Below are 24,316 nucleotides of genomic sequence, written 5' to 3'. Positions count from 1 at the left end.
TATCAAAGTATTATTTGATCAAACATTGCTCACAGCATCCGCAGATCGCACTGTCAAGTTATGGGATTTGAGGAAAGGCATCGTTTATGGTTGTTTATCGCTGCATCCGGGACCTGTAGTTGCTGTCGAGTACAGTACGGAGCATAGTTTGTTGTTTTCCGCATCAGGATCCTTCATTCGGGCATGGGATTTGCGTGAAAGTACGACGAAACCTGTGAAAACTTTATGGTAAGAGATTATTTTAGTCGCATTTATTAACAATTTTATTTAAAATTGCCAAAAAATAGAAACTGAAAAAAAAAATCCTTTGACATAGAAAAAAAAATAAAAACTTTTTTGCTCTGATGAAAATTTGTCAGAGGGCTCTAATTTTCATTTTTACTAACTGAAATTTTGTTTAATTTTCTTCAAATTTGTTTATTTTTTTGCAAAAAAAAAGAGCAAAAAAACTGTGTCAAAAACTGTGTCAAAGCAATAAATTTGAAATAGCGGAAATCGATTTTTAAATTTTATAACTAAAAAATAAAACTGAAAAAAAATTTTTTTTCTTTGACTAGTTTTGTTTTGAAAAATTGTCAAAAACTTGTATTTTTTGTCAAATCTTGCTCCAAATGGATAAAAATTTAAGAGGGCTCTAATTTATTTTTTTTTTAATTTTTTCAATTTGTGTATTATTTGAAGTTTTTAAAGCATTTTAAAATTTTTAACTCAAAACTTTGAAACTGAAAAAAAAAATTTTTCTTTGAATAGTTTTGTTTTTATTTTAAAAATTAAAAAAAAAAATGGAAAATTTGTCATTATTTATCATTTTTAATTTTTATAACTAAAATATTTGTGAATTTTAAAGTTGCCAAAAAATAGAAACTGAAAAAAATTTTTTTCTTTGACATAGTTTTGTTTTAAAAACTAAATCAAGAGCAAAACTGTGTCAAAAACTATGTCAAAAACTGTGTCAAAGCAATTTTTGTCAAATCTTGCACCAAATGGATAAAAATTTGTCAGAGGGCTCTAATTTATCATTTTTAATCATTTTATAACTCAAAACTGCCAAAAAATTGAAACTGAAAAAAAATTTTTTCTTTGACATAGTTTTGTTTTAAAAACTAAATCAAGAGCAAAAAAACTGTGTCAAAAACTGTGTCAAAGCAATTTTGTCAAATCTTGCTCCAAATGGATTGAAATTTGTCAGGGGGCTCTAATTTATCATTTTTAATCATTTTATAACTCAAAACTGCCAAAAAATTGAAACTGAAAAAAAATTTTTTCTTTGACATAGTTTTGTTTTAAAAACTAAATCAAGAGCAAAAAAACTGTGTCAAAGCAATTTTTGTCAAATCTTGCTCCAAATGGATTGAAATTTGTCAGGGGGCTCTAATTTATCATTTTTAATCATTTTATAACTCAAAACTGCCAAAAAATTGAAACTGAAAAAAAATTTTTTCTTTGACATAGTTTTGTTTTAAAAACTAAATCAAGAGCAAAAAAACTGTGTCAAAGCAATTTTTGTCAAATCTTGCTCCAAATGGATTGAAATTTGTCAGGGGGCTCTAATTTATCATTTTTAATCATTTTATAACTCAAAACTGCCAAAAAATTGAAACTGAAAAAAAATTTTTTCTTTGACATAGTTTTGTTTTAAAAACTAAATCAAGAGCAAAAAAACTGTGTCAAAAACTGTGTCAAAGCTATTTTGTCAAATCTTGCTCCAAATGGATAAAAATTTGTCAGAGGGCTCTAATTTATCATTTTTAATCATTTTATAACTCAAAACTGCCAAAAAATTGAAACTGAAAAAAAATTTTTTCCTTTGACATAGTTTTGTTTTAAAAACTAAATCAAGAGCAAAAAAACTGTGTCAAAAACTGTGTCAAAGCAATTTTTGTCAAATCTTGCTCCAAATGGATAAAAATTTGTCAGGGGGCTCTAATTTATCATTTTTAATCATTTTATAACTCAAAACTGCCAAAAAATTGAAACTGAAAAAAAATTTTTTCTTTGACATAGTTTTGTTTTAAAAACTAAATCAAGAGCAAAAAAACTGTGTCAAAAACTGTGTCAAAGCTATTTTGTCAAATCTTGCTCCAAATGGATTGAAATTTGTCAGGGGGCTCTAATTTATCATTTTTAATCATTTTATAACTCAAAACTGCCAAAAAATTGAAACTGAAAAAAAAATTTTTCTTTGACATAGTTTGTTTTAAAAACTAAATCAAGAGCAAAAAAAACAAATCTTGCTCCAAATGGATCAAAGGGCTCTAATTTATCATTTTTAATCATTTTATAACTCAAAACTGCCAAAAAATTGAAACTGAAAAAAAAATTTTTCTTTGACATAGTTTTGTTTTAAAAACTAAATCAAGAGCAAAAAAACTTTCAAAAACTGTGTCAAAGCAATTTTTGTCAAATCTTGCTCCAAATGGATAAAAATTTATCAGAGGGCTCTAATTTATCATTTTTAATCATTTTATAACTCAAAACTGCCAAAAAATTGAAACTGAAAAAAAAAAATTTTTCTTTGACATAGTTTTGTTTTGAAAACTAAATCAAGAGAAAAAAAACTGTGTCAAAAACTGTGTCAAAGCAATTTTTGTCAAATTTAATGATTTTTTCTCAATTTTCAGCTCTTCTGGCAACACAATGTCAGGCACAGCAAACATTTCCGCCCTCCAACCGGGCGAATCTCCAATTACCGCAATGATCATCGGCAGCACAGGCAATCTCTATACCGCAGCATCGTCAGATCGCGTTCGAATTTGGGATCTACGTAAATTTTCGTGCACAGGAAAAGTTCAAGGAGGTCATCAAGCAGCTGTTATGTGTCTCGAATCATGGCGCAGCGCATCAGGAACTGATTTATTGGCAACTGGATCGAAAGATCACTACATCAAAGTATTCGAAATCCCGCAAACTGGAGGCCTAATTTATCCGACGCTCAATCTCTTGCCGCCCCATTATGACGGAATTCAAGTTTTGCTTGCGACAGACAAAGCGAATGACGGACAATCGATGGAACTGTTCTCCGGAAGTCGCGATACGTGCATCAAACGATGGGATTTGGATAGCGGCGACTTGAAGTTATCCATCAATAATGCGCATAAAGGATGGATTTCGGGCATGGCGATGTTCAGAGATATGCTTTTGACGACTTGCAGAGGAGGCGTGATGAGACTTTGGGATGCTCGAACGTGCGATGCTCTGGCGGAAGTTAAAACGAGCAATCCAATTAGCGGATTGGTTGCTAATGACACGAGATTCTTCACAGCGTCGAGGTAAAAATTATTTTTTTTTTTGATGAAAAATTTCAAGTTTTAATGAAATTTTTAATTTTTTTACAGCAACGGTAGCGTGCAAATCTGGAAATTACCTGAAAATGTGGACTCATTGTTGTCTGTCAAGTCAAATTCCAACTCCAACAATAACTATAAGCGATAAGAAGTAACACACAATCACTGAAAGAACAAAAAAATCAATTATTTTAATGATAAATGTAGGAAGTGTTCCATCCTTCATAACTAATCCTGCTAAAAAATGATATTAACATATAGTATTTATGTTGTAAACATTCCAATTTTGATTAAAATCCACTAAAATTTATCATTTACACTTTTAGAATTAGAAAAACTAACCAATTCCCCACAAAAAAAGACTTAGTTAGGCTGTCGTTCGCGGTAGAAGCCAATTTTCTACCCGTTTAATTTGAATTATTTTTCAAATGCGAAAAAAAAATGTAATCCAAAAATCAAATATTATTGTTAGAAGTATTTCTCACCTATAATTCTCAAGAAATCTCGTTCAAACTGAACTAATCGAGCAACTTTACTTAATTAAAATACCTTACTTTAAAAATAAAACAACCTATTTATCGAATAATACGCTAAAAAAGTATTAATATATTATTATTTATGAACATTAACTTTTAATATTTTAACAATTTATGCCTATTTTTTGTGTGTGAAGTTTGAATGGCTGAACTAGAATAGATGAATTTTAACTATTATACTACTACACTAACGAATTCTAACTTATTGCAAATAAATTACAAGTGAAAACACAAACTAAAAAGACATAATTAATTAGTAGTGATTATTAATCGAAACATATTAAAAATTTAACCGGTTTAACTGGCACAATAATTATTTAATTATTAAAAAGACAAAAAAAACAATTAAATGTATTTCCAGGGAATTTAGCCTAAAAAAAAACAATTAGAACGTAGGAATAAATAACAAATTGAATAAACAAGAGATTAATTAATTTTTTCAATGAAAATTTGTGTTTTTCTTATAAATTAGGTTTTGGTTAAGTTTATTTATATTTTTTTAGGTTAGGTTTTTAATAGATCGATCCTTTGATCGTTGAGGTAAGATATTTCCGATTTCAATTTGTTATAAAAAAATTTTTTTTTAAATATTTCAAAATTTTATAACCTCAAAATTTTTTTTTTAATTTTTTTTAAAACTCTTTTGAGGTTAGATTTTAACATTTTTGTTTCTCAGATTTCATCAAATAAAAAATTATAGAAAATTATTCTTGGAGATCCAAAAAAGTAATGTTTACTTTCTAACCTCAAAAAATTATTTTTTTGATCAAAAGATCTTTTAAGACCTTTTTTGGCAAGAAATTTTAAATATTATTTGTTTTTGTCTAAAATAAATATTTTCAACGATTTTTTTGGTAAACATAAACTTTTAAAACACAAAAAAAAAACAAATTCTAACCTCAAAATGATCAGATTTTCAAAAAAAATATTTTGAGGTTAGAAAGATCTTTATTCTTACATTTAAATCTTATTTTTATTTAAATTTATTTTATTTTAAAAATTAATAAATATTCAACAATTTAAAACAAAAAAAAAATAAATCTTACAAATTCATAACCTCAAAACGATCATTATTTTTGAAAAATTTCATATTGAGGTTATGAAGCTTTCTTTTTTTAATTTTTTAAATCACAAAAGCTAATTTTCAACAAAATTTAAATAGAATTGTTAGATAAAAATATGAAATTAAGTAAAATTTTGCCATTTATATTGTTAAATTAACTTTGTATAATAAATATTGATATATTCATAAAGATAAGATTATCAAATATAGTTAATTTTAAGGTTAGGTTAGGTTAGGTTTTTTAATTTTTGTCATTCAAGAACTTTTTTGTCATTTTTTTTATAAATTTTAATATTTTTTACCTGAAACCTACTTTTTTTTGTATAAATCTAAAAATATTTCTGTCAAAAGACATTTAATCTACTTTTACAAAACTACATTTGACTAAAATATTTATCAATAATTCACTTCAAGTAGTTCAAGGAACTTCCAAATACTAAAAAAACTAGCTTTCATCCATTGATTTGTTCCTGCAAACGCTGTTGATGTAATCTCTCGACACTTTTGCGCCATGCTCCTTCAAGAAATGTTTCTCAACCATCGGTCTATCGTAAAACCCTCTGTTACAAAGATTGCAATAAAACGGTCTGAAGCCCGTATGTTTGTACATGTGAATTTTCAGCATCATGCGTTGCTTAAAGGCCTTATCGCAGACATTGCATTCGAACGTTTTCACCTCGGCATTCATCATTTTCTTCTGCAACGGCATCGGTTTCGTGCTGGGCGACGAATTTTCGCCGTGCTCGCGTTCATAATGGTCTCGCATGTCTGTCAACGATCCAAAGAGGAAGTCACATTCGGTACATTTGTACTTTTTCTTGTGCATAATGCGCACGTGATTCGCCAAATGGTCGGAATTGATGAATTTTTTGTCACAAACTTCGCACGAAAGTTCTTTGCGTTTCGGGATTTTGTGAAAATCGACAGTATGTTGCGTCAATTCGTCCTTTATGCGGGTTTTGAAGCCACAAATATCGCAAACGAGCGTTATTTCGGTATTTTTCTCTTTGGTTTGCCGCTTTTCCATCTCCCATTTCAGATGATTGTAGAATTCTTCGCTGTCGCCGAACATTTTCGTGCAATGTCTACACTGATGGTAACCTTTATGCACGCGATTTATGTGAACTTGCAACGTAGAATTGTTTCTTTCGAGTTTTCCGCAAATGTTACAAACGTGATTGGAATAATCAATTTGATGGGAGGTAAAATGGCGACGATATTCGCCGGATTCGATGAACGTTGCATCGCAAAACGTGCATTTTCGTGGCTTCAAATAGAACGTGTGGTAATTTTTGATGTGCTTAATGATTTTTTCCTGCGTTTTATGGACAATTGTGCAATTTGAGCAAATGTATTCGTCAAGTTCTTCCGTTGTATGTGCCGTAATGTAGTGCGTTTTGATGTCTTTTGAACTTATATGACACACATTGCAGATACTGACTGAAATATTTTCGCGTTTTGGCAAAAGTCCTCGCGTAACAAGCGATTCTCGATGGGTTTTTCTTCGTTTTTTGAGCTTTTCATCACTTTCCTCCATACAAGAACTCTCATTTTCATCACTTTTTGCCTCAAATTTGATCATCGTGACATCTTCGAGCTCCTGGTTTGGCTCTTCCGGCGGGATTGTGCTCGCTTCTGAGTCGGAATCAACTAAAAATACTTCCTCGTCGTCATTTTTTAGCTGATTATCGATAATTATTTCCTGTTGCATGGGACTATCACAGAAAATCTTCTCCAATTGTCGTTCCCAATCGTCGGCGAAATGATTCGCGAGCTTTTTCCATGATTCTTTGCATGTTTCTTTGAACTTTTGGAATGTGTTTAGATGATTTTCGCACGAAATACAAAAAATATACGAGTTTTCATGAAGTTTCTCCGTTATCTAAAATGAGGAAAGATAAAAATTAAAGAGAAATCGTGTTAAAAACGTAAAAATTACCTGTTCCTGGATCAATTCTTCGTAAATTTTGGCCAAATTTGGATTTGATGTCACATTTTCGACATTCTCCGAGAGACAAGCGATGCATTGAGCCACAAATTCTATCGGTGAACCCATTTTTTGCTAATGAATTTTAATTAATTCGTCATTTTCAGCTCTTTTGTTATCTTTGTTTACCTTTTGAGACACCCGAAGCGCAGAATTTTTTAATTGTCAGTCACGAGGGAATTGAAAACAAAACAAATTTCGGGATTTTTGTGCAATTTCTGAATGAAAACATGACAAAAGTGGTAATTTTTCTCGAATTTAACAAAAAATCGACTCAAAATTGATAATTTTTTGTATTTTCAGAGTGTCATCATCACAGTTTTGAATGGGACAAAATGGATCGAATCCTGTTTCTCGTCGATTTTGAAGCAAAACGTTACTCCAGACTTTGATATTGAAATTGTTGTGTTTGACGATGCGAGTAAAGATGATACTGCAAGACAAATTTCTGAATGGAAAGAAAAATTTCAAGCGAAAAATATGGAACTTACCCTCGTAAAAAGTGATTTTTCAAGTCCTAAAGGTGTCGGATATGGAAGAAATGTTGCTGTTGAGCGATGTAAAGGCGATTGGTTGTGTTTCCAAGACATCGACGACGTTATGATGCCGGATAGGATTCGAAAACAACTTGAAGCGGGACTTCAATTAGGCAATAATTACGTGAGATTTTTAATTTTTCCCCAAAATTCTTTGAAAAAATAATTTTTCTTGTAGATAATTGGCAGTAAATTCACTCGAGTGCCTCAAGATTCAACGTTTCGTTTCACAAAATGGGCAAATAATCTCCCGCATGACAAGTTATCCGTTCAAATTTACACATCGAATGGCCCAACGTTGATAATGCCCACGTGGTTCATGCACAAAGACGTTTTTCATCGCGTTGGAGGCTTTTGTGAAGATGGCAAGGGCACTCCTGAAGATTTAATTTTCTTTTTTAAACATTTGAATGTCGGCGGAAAACTTCATCGTGTTGACGAGCCTCTTTTGGAGTACACATATCATTCGGAAGCGACGTCATTCAGTGTGAAAAGTGAAACTATCGATAAAATTCGGTTGCAGCAGTTGATAGAAACGGAATTTAATGACAAAGAAAAGCCTCAATGGAAAGAAGGGTTCATGATTTGGAATGCAGGACGTCAAGGAAGGAAGTTTTATCGATCGTTACCCAAAGAATGGCAAAATCGAGTAACGAGTTTCTGTGATGTCGATCCAAAGTTGATAGGAACAACGTTTAATCATTACGAACCGGAGCTGAGGAAGACTTTGAGAAACGTTCCGATCGTTAGTTATAAAGAAGTGACGTCTCCTGTGATAATTTGCATGAAATTAGACTTGACTGATGGGGCTTTTGAGGAAAATTTGGCATCCTTGAACATGGAGGAGGGGAGAGATTTTATTTTGTTTAGCTGAAAATATAAAAAAAAATTAATTTTTTACCTTTTTCGTCTGAAGTTTTACGAATCGTGTATTAAAAAAAATATTTTTGAAAATGAAACATATAAATTTATGTTATTTTATTCTGAAAATGATAATTTTTTACTCAAACATTTTATTTTTTTTTTATCAAAATTTCAAATTTTTTCATTTATTTTTTTAGAAGAATTTTAATTTTTAAATTCACTTAAAAATTTGTAAAAAAAAAATCATTTCAAATAATTTAAAAAAAAATTAGAAATAAAAATTTTTAATTTCTAAAAATATTTTTTTTTTTAATTTCATTTAAAAATTATAAAATTATATGGAGCATTTTTTTTTTTTTTTTTTTTTTTGAATTAAATATTAATTTTTTTTATTTTGCGCCATTAATTTTTTGATTTCGACGAATTGAAAAAAATGTATTTAAAAAAACTCTTGACCAAAATTACAAAATTTTTTAGAAATTGTTTCCTCAAATTTAACAATTTTCACGTATTTTTTGACTCACTAATAATTATTTTTAATAATTTTACGACAAAATAATAATTTTTTAATAATGCAAAAAATTTTTTTGAAATCATGAATTTTTTTGTTCAATCAGTTTAATTTTCTGATAATTTACTAATGATAATTGAATTTTAATATCTTTGATTTAAAAAAAAAAAATCTCTTGAATTTATTATAAAAAAATCATTTTTTTTAATTTTAAAATTAAAAACATCAAAACCTTTCCAAAGAATTCGAATTGAGGCATTTTGAACAAAAAAATCTGACGGAGAAAATTTTGATCTAGCTTAATTTTGAAAATTTTTGTGATCATTAAATTTTTTTTGCATAAAATCAAAACCCATTTAAAAATCTAGAATTTTTTTTTTTCAAAAAATTTTTTTTTCAAAATTTGTTTCAAAAATTTTTTTTTTAACATCTTTAAATGGCTCCTGTACATCGAAAACGCAAAATTTCCAAAACAAATAATAAGAGGATTACTTTTTTTTTTAATCAATTTTTTTCGCTAACATCTTTAAATGGCTCCTGTACATCGAAAACGCAAAATTTAGAAAAAGTCCAAAACAAAAGTTGTTTCTAACATCAAAACCTTCATTTTGAGACGGAGAACCGTGATCTAGCTTAATTTTGAAAAATCGGTATGTGAGCCCTCATAATAAAAGGATTTTGACTTAAATTTTTTTTCGCTAACATCTTTAAATGGCTCCTGTACATCGAAAACGCAAAATTTAGAAAAAGTCCAAAACAAAAGTTGTTTCTAACATCAAAACCTTCATTTTGAGACGGAGAACCGTGATCTAGCTTAATTTTGAAAAATCGGTATGTGAGCCCTCATAATAAAAGGATTTTGACTTAAATTTTTTTTCGCTAACATCTTTAAATGGCTCCTGTACATCGAAAACGCAAAATTTAGAAAAAGTCCAAAACAAAAGTTGTTTCTAACATCAAAACCTTCATTTTGAGACGGAGAACCGTGATCTAGCTTAATTTTGAAAAATCGGTATGTGAGCCCTCATAATAAAAGGATTTTGACTTAAATTTTTTTTCGCTAACATCTTTAAATGGCTCCTGTACATCGAAAACGCAAAATTTAGAAAAAGTCCAAAACAAAAGTTGTTTCTAACATCAAAACCTTCATTTTGAGACGGAGAACCGTGATCTAGCTTAATTTTGAAAAATCGGTATGTGAGCCCTCATAATAAAAGGATTTTGACTTAAATTTTTTTTCGCTAACATCTTTAAATGGCTCCTGTACATCGAAAACGCAAAATTTAGAAAAAGTCCAAAACAAAAGTTGTTTCTAACATCAAAACCTTCATTTTGAGACGGAGAACCGTGATCTAGCTTAATTTTGAAAAATCGGTATGTGAGCCCTCATAATAAAAGGATTTTGACTTAAATTTTTTTTCGCTAACATCTTTAAATGGCTCCTGTACATCGAAAACGCAAAATTTAGAAAAAGTCCAAAACAAAAGTTGTTTCTAACATCAAAACCTTCATTTTGAGACGGAGAACCGTGATCTAGCTTAATTTTGAAAAATCGGTATGTGAGCCCTCATAATAAAAGGATTTTGACTTAAATTTTTTTTCGCTAACATCTTTAAATGGCTCCTGTACATCGAAAACGCAAAATTTAGAAAAAGTCCAAAACAAAAGTTGTTTCTAACATCAAAACCTTCATTTTGAGACGGAGAACCGTGATCTAGCTTAATTTTGAAAAATCGGTATGTGAGCCCTCATAATAAAAGGATTTTGACTTAAATAATTTTTTTTCGCTAACATCTTTAAATGGCTCCTGTACATCGAAAACGCAAAATTTAGAAAAAGTCCAAAACAAAAGTTGTTTCTAACATCAAAACCTTCATTTTGAGACGGAGAACCGTGATCTAGCTTAATTTTGAAAAATCGGTATGTGAGCCCTCATAATAAAAGGATTTTGACTTAAATTTTTTTTCGCTAACATCTTTAAATGGCTCCTGTACATCGAAAACGCAAAATTTAGAAAAAGTCCAAAACAAAAGTTGTTTCTAACATCAAAACCTTCATTTTGAGACGGAGAACCGTGATCTAGCTTAATTTTGAAAAATCGGTATGTGAGCCCTCATAATAAAAGGATTTTGACTTAAATTTTTTTTCGCTAACATCTTTAAATGGCTCCTGTACATCGAAAACGCAAAATTTAGAAAAAGTCCAAAACAAAAGTTGTTTCTAACATCAAAACCTTCATTTTGAGACGGAGAACCGTGATCTACCTTAATTTTGAAAAATCGGTATGTGAGCCCTCATAATAAAAGGATTTTGACTTAAATTTTTTTAATCAATTTTTTTCGCTAACATCTTTAAATGGCTCCTGTACATCGAAAACGCAAAATTTAGAAAAAGTCCAAAACAAAAGTTGTTTCTAACATCAAAACCTTCATTTTGAGACGGAGAACCGTGATCTAGCTTAATTTTGAAAAATCGGTATGTGAGCCCTCATAATAAAAGGATTTTGACTTAAATTTTTTTTCGCTAACATCTTTAAATGGCTCCTGTACATCGAAAACGCAAAATTTAGAAAAAGTCCAAAACAAAAGTTGTTTCTAACATCAAAACCTTCATTTTGAGACGGAGAACCGTGATCTAGCTTAATTTTGAAAAATCGGTATGTGAGCCCTCATAATAAAAGGATTTTGACTTAAATTTTTTTTAATCAATTTTTTTCGCTAACATCTTTAAATGGCTCCTGTACATCGAAAACGCAAAATTTAGAAAAAGTCCAAAACAAAAGTTGTTTCTAACATCAAAACCTTCATTTTGAGACGGAGAACCGTGATCTAGCTTAATTTTGAAAAATCGGTATGTGAGCCCTCATAATAAAAGGATTTTGACTTAAATTTTTTTAATCAATTTTTTTCGCTAACATCTTTAAATGGCTCCTGTACATCGAAAACGCAAAATTTAGAAAAAGTCCAAAACAAAAGTTGTTTCTAACATCAAAACCTTCATTTTGAGACGGAGAACCGTGATCTAGCTTAATTTTGAAAAATCGGTATGTGAGCCCTCATAATAAAAGGATTTTGACTTAAATTTTTTTTCGCTAACATCTTTAAATGGCTCCTGTACATCGAAAACGCAAAATTTAGAAAAAGTCCAAAACAAAAGTTGTTTCTAACATCAAAACCTTCATTTTGAGACGGAGAACCGTGATCTAGCTTAATTTTGAAAAATCGGTATGTGAGCCCTCATAATAAAAGGATTTTGACTTAAATTTTTTTTCATCAATTTTTTTCGCTAACATCTTTAAATGGCTCCTGTACATCGAAAACGCAAAATTTAGAAAAAGTCCAAAACAAAAGTTGTTTCAAAAACCTTCAAAAGAACCGTTGTTTCTAACCCTCATCAAAAACATCTTCTCCTTTTTTAGAAAAAGTCCAAAACGGAGAACCCGTGATCTAGCTTAATTTTGAAAAATGGTATGTGAGCCCTCATAATAAAAGGATTTTGACTTAAATTTTTTTTCGCTAACATCTTTAAATGGCTCCTGTACATCGAAAACGCAAAATTTAGAAAAAGTCCAAAACAAAAGTTGTTTCTAACATCAAAACCTTCATTTTGAGACGGAGAACCGTGATCTAGCTTAATTTTGAAAAATCGGTATGTGAGCCCTCATAATAAAAGGATTTTGACTTAAATTTTTTTTCGCTAACATCTTTAAATGGCTCCTGTACATCGAAAACGCAAAATTTAGAAAAAGTCCAAAACAAAAGTTGTTTCTAACATCAAAACCTTCATTTTGAGACGGAGAACCGTGATCTAGCTTAATTTTGAAAAATCGGTATGTGAGCCCTCATAATAAAAGGATTTTGACTTAAATTTTTTTTAATCAATTTTTTTCGCTAACATCTTTAAATGGCTCCTGTACATCGAAAACGCAAAATTTAGAAAAAGTCCAAAACAAAAGTTGTTTCTAACATCAAAACCTTCATTTTGAGACGGAGAACCGTGATCTAGCTTAATTTTGAAAAATCGGTATGTGAGCCCTCATAATAAAAGGATTTTGACTTAAATTTTTTTTCGCTAACATCTTTAAATGGCTCCTGTACATCGAAAACGCAAAATTTAGAAAAAGTCCAAAACAAAAGTTGTTTCTAACATCAAAACCTTCATTTTGAGAACGGAGAACCGGATTTTGATTAAATTTTTTTTCGCTAACATCTTTAAATACATCGAAAACGCAAAATTTAAAAAAGTCCAAAACAAAAGTTTTTCTATCATCAAAACCTTCATTTTGAATCGGAGAACCGTGATCTAGCTTAATTTTGAAAAATCGGTATGTGAGCCCTCATAATAAAAGGATTTTGACTTAAATTTTTTTTCGCTAACATCTTTAAATGGCTCCTGTACATCGAAAACGCAAAATTTAGAAAAAGTCCAAAACAAAAGTTGTTTCTAACATCAAAACCTTCATTTTGAGACGGAGAACCGTGATCTAGCTTAATTTTGAAAAATCGGTATGTGAGCCCTCATAATAAAAGGATTTTGACTTAAATTTTTTTTCAATTTTTTTCGCTAACATCTTTAAATGGCTCCTGTACATCGAAAACGCAAAATTTAGAAAAAGTCCAAAACAAAAGTTGTTTCTAACATCAAAACCTTCATTTTGAGACGGAGAACCGTGATCTAGCTTAATTTTGAAAAATCGGTATGTGAGCCCTCATAATAAAAGGATTTTGACTTAAATTTTTTTAATCAATTTTTTTCGCTAACATCTTTAAATGGCTCCTGTACATCGAAAACGCAAAATTTAGAAAAAGTCCAAAACAAAAGTTGTTTCTAACATCAAAACCTTCATTTTGAGACGGAGAACCGTGATCTAGCTTAATTTTGAAAAATCGGTATGTGAGCCCTCATAATAAAAGGATTTTGACTTAAATTTTTTTTCGCTAACATCTTTAAATGGCTCCTGTACATCGAAAACGCAAAATTTAGAAAAAGTCCAAAACAAAAGTTGTTTCTAACATCAAAACCTTCATTTTGAGACGGAGAACCGTGATCTAGCTTAATTTTGAAAAATCGGTATGTGAGCCCTCATAATAAAAGGATTTTGACTTAAATTTTTTTTCGCTAACATCTTTAAATGGCTCCTGTACATCGAAAACGCAAAATTTAGAAAAAGTCCAAAACAAAAGTTGTTTCTAACATCAAAACCTTCATTTTGAGACGGAGAACCGTGATCTAGCTTAATTTTGAAAAATCGGTATGTGAGCCCTCATAATAAAAGGATTTTGACTTAAATTTTTTTTCGCTAACATCTTTAAATGGCTCCTGTACATCGAAAACGCAAAATTTAGAAAAAGTCCAAAACAAAAGTTGTTTCTAACATCAAAACCTTCATTTTGAGACGGAGAACCGTGATCTACTTAAATTTTTTTTCGCTAACATCTTTAAATGGCTCCTGTACATCGAAAACGCAAAATTTAGAAAAAGTCCAAAACAAAAGTTGTTTCTAACATCAAAACCTTCATTTTGAGACGGAGAACCGTGATCTAGCTTAATTTTGAAAAATCGGTATGTGAGCCCTCATAATAAAAGGATTTTGACTTAAATTTTTTTTCGCTAACATCTTTAAATGGCTCCTGTACATCGAAAACGCAAAATTTAGAAAAAGTCCAAAACAAAAGTTGTTTCTAACATCAAAACCTTCATTTTGAGACGGAGAACCGTGATCTAGCTTAATTTTGAAAAATCGGTATGTGAGCCCTCATAATAAAAGGATTTTGACTTAAATTTTTTTTCGCTAACATCTTTAAATGGCTCCTGTACATCGAAAACGCAAAATTTAGAAAAAGTCCAAAACAAAAGTTGTTTCTAACATCAAAACCTTCATTTTGAGACGGAGAACCGTGATCTAGCTTAATTTTGAAAAATCGGTATGTGAGCCCTCATAATAAAAGGATTTTGACTTAAATTTTTTTACGCTAACATCTTTAAATGGCTCCTGTACATCGAAAACGCAAAATTTAGAAAAAGTCCAAAACAAAAGTTGTTTCTAACATCAAAACCTTCATTTTGAGACGGAGAACCGTGATCTAGCTTAATTTTGAAAAATCGGTATGTGAGCCCTCATAATAAAAGGATTTTGACTTAAATTTTTTTTCATCAATTTTTTTCGCTAACATCTTTAAATGGCTCCTGTACATCGAAAACGCAAAATTTAGAAAAAGTCCAAAACAAAAGTTGTTTCTAACATCAAAACCTTCATTTTGAGACGGAGAACCGTGATCTAGCTTAATTTTGAAAAATCGGTATGTGAGCCCTCATAATAAAAGGATTTTGACTTAAATTTTTTTTCGCTAACATCTTTAAATGGCTCCTGTACATCGAAAACGCAAAATTTAGAAAAAGTCCATAACAAAAGTTGTTTCTAACATCAAAACCTTCATTTTGAGACGGAGAACCGTGATTCTACCTTAAAAGGATTTTGACTTAAATTTTTTTTCGCTAACATCTTTAAATGGCTCCTGTACATCGAAAACGCAAAATTTAGAAAAAGTCCAAAACAAAAGTTGTTTCTAACATCAAAACCTTCATTTTGAGACGGAGAACCGTGATCTAGCTTAATTTTGAAAAATCGGTATGTGAGCCCTCATAATAAAAGGATTTTGACTTAAATTTTTTTTCGCTAACATCTTTAAATGGCTCCTGTACATCGAAAACGCAAAATTTAGAAAAAGTCCAAAACAAAAGTTGTTTCTAACATCAAAACCTTCATTTTGAGACGGAGAACCGTGATCTAGCTTAATTTTGAAAAATCGGTATGTGAGCCCTCATAATAAAAGGATTTTGACTTAAATTTTTTTTCGCTAACATCTTTAAATGGCTCCTGTACATCGAAAACGCAAAATTTAGAAAAAGTCCAAAACAAAAGTTGTTTCTAACATCAAAACCTTCATTTTGAGACGGAGAACCGTGATCTAGCTTAATTTTGAAAAATCGGTATGTGAGCCCTCATAATAAAAGGATTTTGACTTAAATTTTTTTTCGCTAACATCTTTAAATGGCTCCTGTACATCGAAAACGCAAAATTTAGAAAAAGTCCAAAACAAAAGTTGTTTCTAACATCAAAACCTTCATTTTGAGACGGAGAACCGTGATCTAGCTTAATTTTGAAAAATCGGTATGTGAGCCCTCATAATAAAAGGATTTTGACTTAAATTTTTTTTCGCTAACATCTTTAAATGGCTCCTGTACATCGAAAACGCAAAATTTAGAAAAAGTCCAAAACAAAAGTTGTTTCTAACATCAAAACCTTCATTTTGAGACGGAGAACCGTGATCTAGCTTAATTTTGAAAAATCGGTATGTGCGCCCTCATAATAAAAGGATTTTGACTTAAATTTTTTTTCGCTAACATCTTTAAATGGCTCCTGTACATCGAAAACGCAAAATTTAGAAAAAGTCCAAAACAAAAGTTGTTTCTAACATCAAAACCTTCATTTTGAGACGGAGAACCGTGATCTAGCTTAATTTTGAAAAATCGGTATGTGAGCCCTCATAATAAAAGGATTTTGACTTAAATTTTTTTTCGCTAACATCTTTAAATGGCTCCTGTACATCGAAAACGCAAAATTTAGAAAAAGTCCAAAACAAAAGTTGTTTCTAACATCAAAACCTTCATTTTGAGACGGAGAACCGTGATCTAGCTTAATTTTGAAAAATCGGTATGTGAGCCCTCATAATAAAAGGATTTTGACTTAAATTTTTTTTCGCTAACATCTTTAAATGGCTCCTGTACATCGAAAACGCAAAATTTAGAAAAAGTCCAAAACAAAAGTTGTTTCTAACATCAAAACCTTCATTTTGAGACGGAGAACCGTGATCTAGCTTAATTTTGAAAAATCGGTATGTGAGCCCTCATAATAAAAGGATTTTGACTTAAATTTTTTTTCGCTAACATCTTTAAATGGCTCCTGTACATCGAAAACGCAAAATTTAGAAAAAGTCCAAAACAAAAGTTGTTTCTAACATCAAAACCTTCATTTTGAGACGGAGAACCGTGATCTAGCTTAATTTTGAAAAATCGGTATGTGAGCCCTCATAATAAAAGGATTTTGACTTAAATTTTTTTAATCAATTTTTTTCGCTAACATCTTTAAATGGCTCCTGTACATCGAAAACGCAAAATTTAGAAAAAGTCCAAAACAAAAGTTGTTTCTAACATCAAAACCTTCATTTTGAGACGGAGAACCGTGATCTAGCTTAATTTTGAAAAATCGGTATGTGAGCCCTCATAATAAAAGGATTTTGACTTAAATTTTTTTTCGCTAACATCTTTAAATGGCTCCTGTACATCGAAAACGCAAAATTTAGAAAAAGTCCAAAACAAAAGTTGTTTCTAACATCAAAACCTTCATTTTGAGACGGAGAACCGTGATCTAGCTTAATTTTGAAAAATCGGTATGTGAGCCCTCATAATAAAAGGATTTTGACTTAAATTTTTTTTCGCTAACATCTTTAAATGGCTCCTGTACATCGAAAACGCAAAATTTAGAAAAAGTCCAAAACAAAAGTTGTTTCTAACATCAAAACCTTCATTTTGAGACGGAGAACCGTGATCTAGCTTAATTTTGAAAAATCGGTATGTGAGCCCTCATAATAAAAGGATTTTGACTTAAATTTTTTTTCGCTAACATCTTTAAATGGCTCCTGTACATCGAAAACGCAAAATTTAGAAAAAGTCCAAAACAAAAGTTGTTTCTAACATCAAAACCTTCATTTTGAGACGGAGAACCGTGATCTAGCTTAATTTTGAAAAATCGGTATGTGAGCCCTCATAATAAAAGGATTTTGACTTAAATTTTTTTTCGCTAACATCTTTAAATGGCTCCTGTACATCGAAAACGCAAAATTTAGAAAAAGTCCAAAACAAAAGTTGTTTCTAACATCAAAACCTTCATTTTGAGACGGAGAACCGTGATCTAGCTTAATTTTGAAAAATCGGTATGTGAGCCCTCATAATAAAAGGATTTTGACTTAAATTTTTTTTCGCTAACATCTTTAAATGGCTCCTGTACATCGAAAACGCAAAATTTAGAAAAAGTCCAAAACAAAAGTTGTTTCTAACATCAAAACCTTCATTTTGAGACGGAGAACCGTGATCTAGCTTAATTTTGAAAAATCGGTATGTGAGCCCTCATAATAAAAGGATTTTGACTTAAATTTTTTTTCGCTAACATCTTTAAATGGCTCCTGTACATCGAAAACGCAAAATTTAGAAAAAGTCCAAAACAAAAGTTGTTTCTAACATCAAAACCTTCATTTTGAGACGGAGAACCGTGATCTAGCTTAATTTTGAAAAATCGGTATGTGAGCCCTCATAATAAAAGGATTTTGACTTAAATTTTTTTTCATCAATTTTTTTCGCTAACATCTTTAAATGGCTCCTGTACATCGAAAACGCAAAATTTAGAAAAAGTCCAAAACAAAAGTTGTTTCTAACATCAAAACCTTCATTTTGAGACGGAGAACCGTGATCTAGCTTAATTTTGAAAAATCGGTATGTGAGCCCTCATAATAAAAGGATTTTGAAAATTTTTTTTCGCTAACATCTTTAAATGGCTCCTGTACATCGAAAACGCAAAATTTAGAAAAAGTCCAAAACAAAAGTTGTTTCTAACATCAAAACCTTCATTTTGAGACGGAGAACCGTGATCTAGCTTAATTTTGAAAAATCGGTATGTGAGCCCTCATAATAAAAGGATTTTGACTTAAATTTTTTTTCGCTAACATCTTTAAATGGCTCCTGTACATCGAAAACGCAAAATTTAGAAAAAGTCCAAAACAAAAGTTGTTTCTAACATCAAAACCTTCATTTTGAGACGGAGAACCGTGATCTAGCTTAATTTTGAAAAATCGGTATGTGAGCCCTCATAATAAAAGGATTTTGACTTAAATTTTTTTTCGCTAACATCTTTAAATGGCTCCTGTACATCGAAAACGCAAAATTTAGAAAAAGTCCAAAACAAAAGTTGTTTCTAACATCAAAACCTTCATTTTGAGACGGAGAACCGTGATCTAGCTTAATTTTGAAAAATCGGTATGTGAGCCCTCATAATAAAAGGATTTTGACTTAAATTTTTTTTCATCAATTTTTTTCGCTAACATCTTTAAATGGCTCCTGTACATCGAAAACGCAAAATTTAGAAAAAGTCCAAAACAAAAGTTGTTTCTAACATCAAAACCTTCATTTTGAGACGGAGAACCGTGATCTAGCTTAATTTTGAAAAATCGGTATGTGAGCCCTCATAATAAAAGGATTTTGACTTAAATTTTTTTTCGCTAACATCTTTAAATGGCTCCTGTACATCGAAAACGCAAAATTTAGAAAAAGTCCAAAACAAAAGTTGTTTCTAACATCAAAACCTTCATTTTGAGACGGAGAACCGTGATCTAGCTTAATTTTGAAAAATCGGTATGTGAGCCCTCATAATAAAAGGATTTTGACTTAAATTTTTTTTCGCTAACATCTTTAAATGGCTCCTGTACATCGAAAACGCAAAATTTAGAAAAAGTCCAAAACAAAAGTTGTTTCTAACATCAAAACCTTCATTTTGAGACGGAGAACCGTGATCTAGCTTAATTTTGAAAAATCGGTATGTGAGCCCTCATAATAAAAGGATTTTGACTTAAATTTTTTTTCGCTAACATCTTTAAATGGCTCCTGTACATCGAAAACGCAAAATTTAGAAAAAGTCCAAAACAAAAGTTGTTTCTAACATCAAAACCTTCATTTTGAGACGGAGAACCGTGATCTAGCTTAATTTTGAAAAATCGGTATGTGAGCCCTCATAATAAAAGGATTTTGACTTAAATTTTTTTTAATCAATTTTTTTCGCTAACATCTTTAAATGGCTCCTGTACATCGAAAACGCAAAATTTAGAAAAAGTCCAAAACAAAAGTTGTTTCTAACATCAAAACCTTCATTTTGAGACGGAGAACCGTGATCTAGCTTAATTTTGAAAAATCGGTATGTGAGCCCTCATAATAAAAGGATTTTGACTTAAATTTTTTTTCGCTAACATCTTTAAATGGCTCCTGTACATCGAAAACGCAAAATTTAGAAAAAGTCCAAAACAAAAGTTGTTTCTAACATCAAAACCTTCATTTTGAGACGGAGAACCGTGATCTAGCTTAATTTTGAAAAATCGGTATGTGAGCCCTCATAATAAAAGGATTTTGACTTAAATTTTTTTTCGCTAACATCTTTAAATGGCTCCTGTACATCGAAAACGCAAAATTTAGAAAAAGTCCAAAACAAAAGTTGTTTCTAACATCAAAACCTTCATTTTGAGACGGAGAACCGTGATCTAGCTTAATTTTGAAAAATCGGTATGTGAGCCCTCATAATAAAAGGATTTTGACTTAAATTTTTTTTCGCTAACATCTTTAAATGGCTCCTGTACATCGAAAACGCAAAATTTAGAAAAAGTCCAAAACAAAAGTTGTTTCTAACATCAAAACCTTCATTTTGAGACGGAGAACCGTGATCTAGCTTAATTTTGAAAAATCGGTATGTGAGCCCTCATAATAAAAGGATTTTGACTTAAATTTTTTTTCGCTAACATCTTTAAATGGCTCCTGTACATCGAAAACGCAAAATTTAGAAAAAGTCCAAAACAAAAGTTGTTTCTAACATCAAAACCTTCATTTTGAGACGGAGAACCGTGATCTAGCTTAATTTTGAAAAATCGGTATGTGAGCCCTCATAATAAAAGGATTTTGACTTAAATTTTTTTTCGCTAACATCTTTAAATGGCTCCTGTACATCGAAAACGCAAAATTTAGAAAAAGTCCAAAACAAAAGTTGTTTCTAACATCAAAACCTTCATTTTGAGACGGAGAACCGTGATCTAGCTTAATTTTGAAAAATCGGTATGTGAGCCCTCATAATAAAAGGATTTTGACTTAAATTTTTTTAATCAATTTTTTTCGCTAACATCTTTAAATGGCTCCTGTACATCGAAAACGCAAAATTTAGAAAAAGTCCAAAACAAAAGTTGTTTCTAACATCAAAACCTTCATTTTGAGACGGAGAACCGTGATCTAGCTTAATTTTGAAAAATCGGTATGTGAGCCCTCATAATAAAAGGATTTTGACTTAAATTTTTTTTCGCTAACATCTTTAAATGGCTCCTGTACATCGAAAACGCAAAATTTAGAAAAAGTCCAAAACAAAAGTTGTTTCTAACATCAAAACCTTCATTTTGAGACGGAGAACCGTGATCTAGCTTAATTTTGAAAAAACGGTATGTGAGCCCTCATAATAAAAGGATTTTGACTTAAATTTTTTTTCGCTAACATCTTTAAATGGCTCCTGTACATCGAAAACGCAAAATTTAGAAAAAGTCCAAAACAAAAGTTGTTTCTAACATCAAAACCTTCATTTTGAGACGGAGAACCGTGATCTAGCTTAATTTTGAAAAATCGGTATGTGAGCCCTCATAATAAAAGGATTTTGACTTAAATTTTTTTAATCAATTTTTTTTTGCTAACATCATTAAATGGCTCCTGTACATCGAAAACGCAAAATTTAGAAAAAGTCTTTTTTGTAATTTTTAGTACATTGTGTTTATATGTTTGTCCAGCATATGAAGAATTGGCAATAATTTCTCTTAAACGATAATGTGTTTAAATTCTTTTTTTCTCGAAAGTGTAAAATAAATAAAATTATTTTTAATTTTTTTCGCTTTTTTAAAAAATTTGCACTTTTGTTAAATAAAATTTCAAATGTTAATTTTTTTTTCAAATTTTTTTTATTTGGTTTTTTAAATTATTTTTTTTTTAATTTAAATATTTATTAATAAAAATTCTTAAGAAAATTTTTTTTTTCTCAATTCCGTCACTCCTAATATTCATTCATTTATTTCGCCGACAAATGAACACACATCAACAATGACAGTCACCGCAAGTACAAAAAAGTAAGTGTTTCATCGCCGCAACAACAACTACCTTTTTTTTTATCAAAAAAATTAACCAAAAATCCTCCATTAATCTAATCTTTCAGAAGTAGTGGCTGTGATAAGCTAACATTGACTACATTTGTGATTTTACTCGGTATCGCTCTTTGGTTACAGTTCAAAACAGACGTGGCAAAAACAAACTCTCCAAAAATGGGTCGTATGGGAAAAGTTGATCCGAATTCGTATGCCGAACCGGAAAAAGTTGTGATGCAACATGCAGATCTCGACTGGGAAATTGACTTTAATCGAAAAATCATCTCCGGATCAGTTACGCTGAAGTTCAATGTACTTTCCGACGACGGAATTGAACATATTGTAAGTTGAATCTTTTGTTTCATGTCACTTGAGTGGGCTGAAAATTGCACAAAAACCTGTTTTTATTGCAGTTGTTGGATGTTAGCGACTTGAAAATTGAGTCTGTTTTCGCAAAATTGCCTGCTGGAGAGATTCCCTTGACTTTTACGGTAACAGATCCCGTTGAAAATGTCGGTTCGAAACTTACGGTCAACTTGCCGAATGTTACAAAGGGAGTGTAAGTATTAAAAAAAATTAATTTTTTCACAAAAAAATCGATTTTCACCTTTTTTTTAGGATTTCCATCGTCATTGATTACGATACCGTGTCAGCTTCGGCTCTTGCATGGTTGTCTCCTGAACAAACTTCGGGCAAAAAGCATCCTTACGTCTTTTCGCAATGTCAAGCTATCCATGCTCGTTCAATTTTGCCTTGTCAAGACACGCCAGCAGTCAAATTCACGTATTCTGCCGTTGTTAAGCATCCCTCCGCACTCATCGCTTTGATGAGCGCCATCCGCGATGAAGCAAAAAGTACCGCCGGAGTGTCTCGTTTCACGCAAACTGTGCCAATTCCGTCGTATTTGATGGCTCTCGCTGTCGGGCCTTTGGTTTCACGTCAAATTGGGCCCATTTCGAAAGTTTGGTCTGAACAGGAGCAAATTGAGGAAGCTGCTTACGAGTTTGTTGACACAGATAATTTTGTACAAAAGGCAAGCGAGATCTGCGGACCTTACGTATGGAAAGAATACAATTTACTCGTGCTTCCGAAGAGTTTTCCATTCGGCGGGATGGAAAATCCAACCTTGACATTCGTTACTCCGACAATTATTGCTAAAGATCGTTCCTTGGTCGATGTAGTTGCGCACGAAATCGCTCATAGTTGGACCGGAAACCTCGTAACCAACAAGAATTTCGAACATTTTTGGCTCAATGAGGGTTTCACAGTCTTCGTTGAAGGCAAAATCTTGGGTCGCATACATGGAGCTGCCTATCGTGACTTCCATGCGTTACACGGTTTGACAGATTTGGCGGATTGCATCAAGAATCAACTCGCTGATGAGCCACAATTAACAAAGCTCGTTGTAAATTTGACGGATTTGAGTCCCGATGATGCCTTTAGCAGCGTTCCTTACATGAAAGGCAGCAATTTTTTGCGTTATATCGAAGATCTTGTTGGAGGTCCCGATGTTTTTGAGCCCTTTTTAAAGTTTTACCTTGACAAATTCAAGTATCAGAGCATCGAGACGCAGGATTTCAAGAAAACTTTGTATGATTACTTCAACGAAAAGGGATTAGCTGCACTTTTGGAGCCCATTGATTGGGAAGCATGGCTTTACGGCGAAGGAATGCCTCCAGTTATCCCCAAATATGATACTTCTCTGGTAGATGCATGTCGCGAACACACAAATTTGTGGGCAGATAACGCCTTGGATGTCATCAAAAACTCAAAAGTCATCACAGGAAAGTTGTCAAGCTCGCAAGTTGTCGAATTTCTCGGCGGTTTGTTGGAAAAAGAGAACATTGTAGAGCTCAATGCCGATAAAATAGCATTTTTAGCGGAAACTTATGGCTTGGAGAAGACCCAAAACGCGGAAATTCGCTTCCGTTATGTGCGTTTGATGATTAGAGCTCGTCTCCGTGATCGCATGTCGGAGATTTTGAGCTTTGCCAATAGCAATTTCCGCATGAAGTTCGTCAGACCTGTGTATAAGGACTTGGGAAAATGGCCAGAAGTACGTGATGAAGCGATTGCTAACTTCCAACGAGTTCGTAATGAGATGATGAAAGTTTGTGCTTTGCAAGTTGCCAAGGATTTGGGTCTCAATGAATAAAAATCTAAAAAAAAAAATAAAAATTTTAATTTTTTTTATAAAAAAAATAAAAAATAATTAAATAAATATTGAAAAAATCGTTAATTTAATATTTCATTTTATTTTTAATAATTAATAATAATTTATATTGAACTTATTAAGGTCTGCATTTATTTATTCATAATAATAATATTGTTTTAATGGTTTTTTTTTTTTGTTCATTATTACATTTGACTGGACAATTTAACTTCACTATCTATTATTATTTATTTTTTTTACACAATTTTTAATATAGATTTGATTGAGTATGAAGTGTTTTTTGTTTGTTTTGTGTCTTTTTGTGTTCGATTTTTCAAATTTCAAGCAAAATTCTATAGAAAAAGACTAAAACAATTTTTTCTTGGAAAGGAAAAAA

General features: G+C 31.2%; 4 protein-coding genes across 4 annotated transcripts; 3 read left to right on the top strand and 1 right to left on the bottom strand.

Annotated features, from left to right (window-relative positions):
• Positions 1 to 44: 44 nt before the first annotated feature.
• On the top strand, positions 45 to 4,045 carry LOC134836442 (kinesin-like protein KIF21A; the record flags this gene model as incomplete). Its single annotated transcript, XM_063851647.1, has 3 exons — positions 45 to 228; positions 2,622 to 3,269; positions 3,336 to 4,045. Coding segments are annotated over 3 exons (929 nt in total), but the record flags the coding sequence as incomplete, so codon positions are not given.
• A 1,093-nt stretch (positions 4,046 to 5,138) lies between these two features.
• LOC134836439 (zinc finger protein 883-like) lies at positions 5,139 to 6,939 on the bottom strand. The gene is made up of 2 exons (XM_063851643.1): positions 6,823 to 6,939; positions 5,139 to 6,765 (listed from the first exon to the last, which is right to left on the bottom strand). The coding sequence occupies exons 1-2, from the start codon at positions 6,937 to 6,939 to the stop codon at positions 5,329 to 5,331; spliced, it is 1,554 nt and encodes a 517-aa protein (XP_063707713.1). The 3' UTR covers positions 5,139 to 5,328.
• Positions 6,940 to 7,070: 131 nt separating this feature from the next.
• On the top strand, positions 7,071 to 8,280 carry LOC134836440 (UDP-GlcNAc:betaGal beta-1,3-N-acetylglucosaminyltransferase-like protein 1). The gene is made up of 3 exons (XM_063851644.1): positions 7,071 to 7,112; positions 7,174 to 7,530; positions 7,585 to 8,280. The coding sequence occupies exons 1-3, from the start codon at positions 7,101 to 7,103 to the stop codon at positions 8,278 to 8,280; spliced, it is 1,065 nt and encodes a 354-aa protein (XP_063707714.1). The 5' UTR covers positions 7,071 to 7,100.
• A 13,435-nt stretch (positions 8,281 to 21,715) lies between these two features.
• Positions 21,716 to 23,998, top strand: LOC134836437 (leukotriene A-4 hydrolase-like). The gene is made up of 4 exons (XM_063851642.1): positions 21,716 to 21,752; positions 21,839 to 22,109; positions 22,181 to 22,326; positions 22,386 to 23,998. Exons 1-4 carry the CDS (start codon positions 21,727 to 21,729, stop codon positions 23,920 to 23,922), a joined length of 1,980 nt encoding a protein of 659 aa, XP_063707712.1. The 5' UTR covers positions 21,716 to 21,726; the 3' UTR covers positions 23,923 to 23,998.
• The last annotated feature ends 318 nt before the right edge of the window (positions 23,999 to 24,316 follow it).

This window comes from Culicoides brevitarsis, unplaced genomic scaffold (assembly GCF_036172545.1).
Source record: "Culicoides brevitarsis isolate CSIRO-B50_1 unplaced genomic scaffold, AGI_CSIRO_Cbre_v1 contig_30, whole genome shotgun sequence".
In the NCBI taxonomy this organism is placed as follows: domain Eukaryota; kingdom Metazoa; phylum Arthropoda; class Insecta; order Diptera; family Ceratopogonidae; genus Culicoides; species Culicoides brevitarsis.
Note: the sequence above shows the minus strand (reverse complement) of the source record. Positions and strands in the feature narration are given on the sequence as shown.